Source organism: Condylura cristata, unplaced genomic scaffold, assembly GCF_000260355.1.
Source record: "Condylura cristata isolate star-nosed mole 26May11 unplaced genomic scaffold, ConCri1.0 scaffold00042, whole genome shotgun sequence".
Taxonomy (NCBI): Eukaryota; Metazoa; Chordata; class Mammalia; order Eulipotyphla; family Talpidae; genus Condylura; species Condylura cristata.
In genome coordinates, this window is record NW_004567143.1 from 4,603,130 (window position 1) to 4,605,361 (window position 2,232).

At 59.9% G+C, this 2,232-nt stretch overlaps 1 protein-coding gene across 1 annotated transcript in view; it reads right to left on the reverse strand.

The window, feature by feature from the left end:
* Window positions 1–800: 800 nt before the first annotated feature.
* LOC101619261 (5'-AMP-activated protein kinase subunit gamma-1) overlaps window positions 801–2,232 on the reverse strand; it is a 20,266-nt gene continuing 18,834 nt past the window's right edge. Inside the window, exon 9 of the mRNA XM_012733867.1 lies at window positions 801–1,416. Coding sequence (XP_012589321.1) covers window positions 1,385–1,416 — 32 coding nt within the window. The 3' untranslated portion in view covers window positions 801–1,384. The remainder of the gene's footprint in view (window positions 1,417–2,232) is intronic.

The following is a 2,232-nucleotide window of genomic DNA, read 5'->3' on the forward strand; positions in this document are numbered from 1 at the left end:
GTGGGCGTCCACTCCTGGGGGCTGTGGGGACAGCGCCAGCTCTCGGAGGGCGTCGCCGGGAAGCAGCCCCCGGCCGGCACAGCCACGCGCAGCCACTCGCCGGCGGCGCAAACCCGGTTCTGGGCCAGCGGGTCCAAGGGCTGTCGCTCGGGCGCCGCGCAGGCCCGTGCAGGCCGGGGAGCACACGCAGGCTGCTTCGGGAGCCACCGATGGGTACCCCCGTCCGCCGTGTGGGCACAGCCACACGTCCTGTTTCATGACGCACGAGAAGTCCACGAGCGAAACACGCCTGCTTTCGGGGACAGCGGCCAGGCCGCCAGGGCGCATGCTCCCCGGGGCACGTGGGTGGACGCTGCAGGTGGGGTTTTGGTGCCAGGCGCTGACACACAGGGTCTGTTCCAGAACTTTTTTTTTTTAACAAAATGGTAGATAGCAAGATTTACTTTCAATTTTCAGTTTGGAAAACAAAAACAAAAACACCTCAAAGACCCAAACAACGAAAACAAAAGCCCACCCACCCCAGAACTCCAGGCCACTCTGCGGGTGCACAGCGTCGTGCCTCCCTGCACCGGCCCGACGCCTCACCTCCGCCGCCCGAGGCCGCAGCACGCCTCGCTACGTCGGACACGCGAGACACACAGAGGCGCGTCGGGTGCTCGGGGGGCCCCCCGTGGCCGCCCCCGGCCGCCCCCAGCCGCCTCGCGAACTCCAGCCCCCACCCCCCGCCTAACTGTGGCTACTTCAGAACGCCCCGCCTGTGTAGGTCCACACTTAAATGACGAGAGAGCCGCCACTTAAAAACAACCAATGGTTTATTCATGGGTCTGGTGCAGCCTCACCCACGAAAAGATGTGTAAAAAACTGCATGGAAGTAAAAATAAATAAAGCTGTCGGAAAGCAGTTTTGTTTACACTCGAGTTCAGAACGGAACACTTAACACAGAACGGCCATGGAAGGTTTGAGCGATTATTTATGTTCAACGACAACTTTTGGACGCACCTTACGGGGACCAGCTGGCCGGCTGCGGGCGCTGTGTCCCGACATAAGGCACTAGGTCTGAAAGCCACACGCTCACCTTATGTCCCGGGGCCGCCACACACCAGGGGGTTCTTTGAAATGGAAAACAACAGAAGTTCCAGACAGGGGCACTCTGACAGCAGACAGCGTCGGAAACGCTGCGGAGGTCAGACAACCACCCTTCGATGCAAGCCCGAACGTCCAAACACACAGAAGTCTTGCTTTGAGTTTCAACTGCTCTGGGAAAAACACCCCTCGCCAACCCCGACCGCGTCCTCAGCCACCTCCCTCTCCTCTCGTGGTCCACGTGGTCAAAGCGTGACCCAGGGTCCCCGTTCAGGTCCAGGAGGCGTCGCCCTGCTCGTGGTCATTCGGCTTCTGGCTGCTTCTGTTTGGCGCCTGTGGGCAGACAGAAAAGGGGAGTTCAGTGCAGACCCGCCCAGCCGCGCGCCCCACTTTTAACCCCCACTGCCCGGGGAAATTCTAGAGGCAGGAATTCAACTTGGAAAAGGGGTCTGCGCAGCTACAAGTTTTACTTTTCCAACTGATTGTGTTTTGCCATTAAATTGTACATGCGCTTCCACATTCAAGGGTCTTTACAGTCCAGAAAATTTATCACAAAAATAAGTACACTTTTGTGAAGGCGCAGAGAGTTTCTGTTGCACCGGCTTGCAAAAATGTCACAGAGCAAAGGCTGAGTCCGTGCCGCAGGCCCCGGCCAGCTTCTGAGGTGGGCTGGCAGGGAGGGCAGCCAGCCTGGGTCTTGTCCCGGCAGCTTGTTGCCCATTTTCTCACCGGACGCCAGACGACACTTGCAGGAGATTAATGATCTATAAAGATAAGGGGCTGGAAGTGCTTGCTCCCGCCCGAGGCGGCTGCTGGCCGGCTGAGAGTGGACGCTCGGGCCTGTCCGACAGGTCTGCGTTTCACAGCGCGTTGCCAGGCACTATTCGGAAAAGAGAGCGCGGAGCGACGCACGGGTGTCCGATATCCGGTGGGGAGAGTGACCGCCGGCACCTTTTATTCACCGAGAGCGGTCACTTCTGGAAAGGCTCCTACTGGCCCTCCCCTCCCATCCACCCAGGTGTGTCCTGTGCCACCACCTTCTCAGCACAAGCAGCTTTCTCGGTTTTGCTTCATCGCCAGGATGTCCGGGGGGGCCGGGTGCCCGGCCGCCTGCCCTTGCCGCGGCGGGTGGAGCGGCGGCTGCGTGAG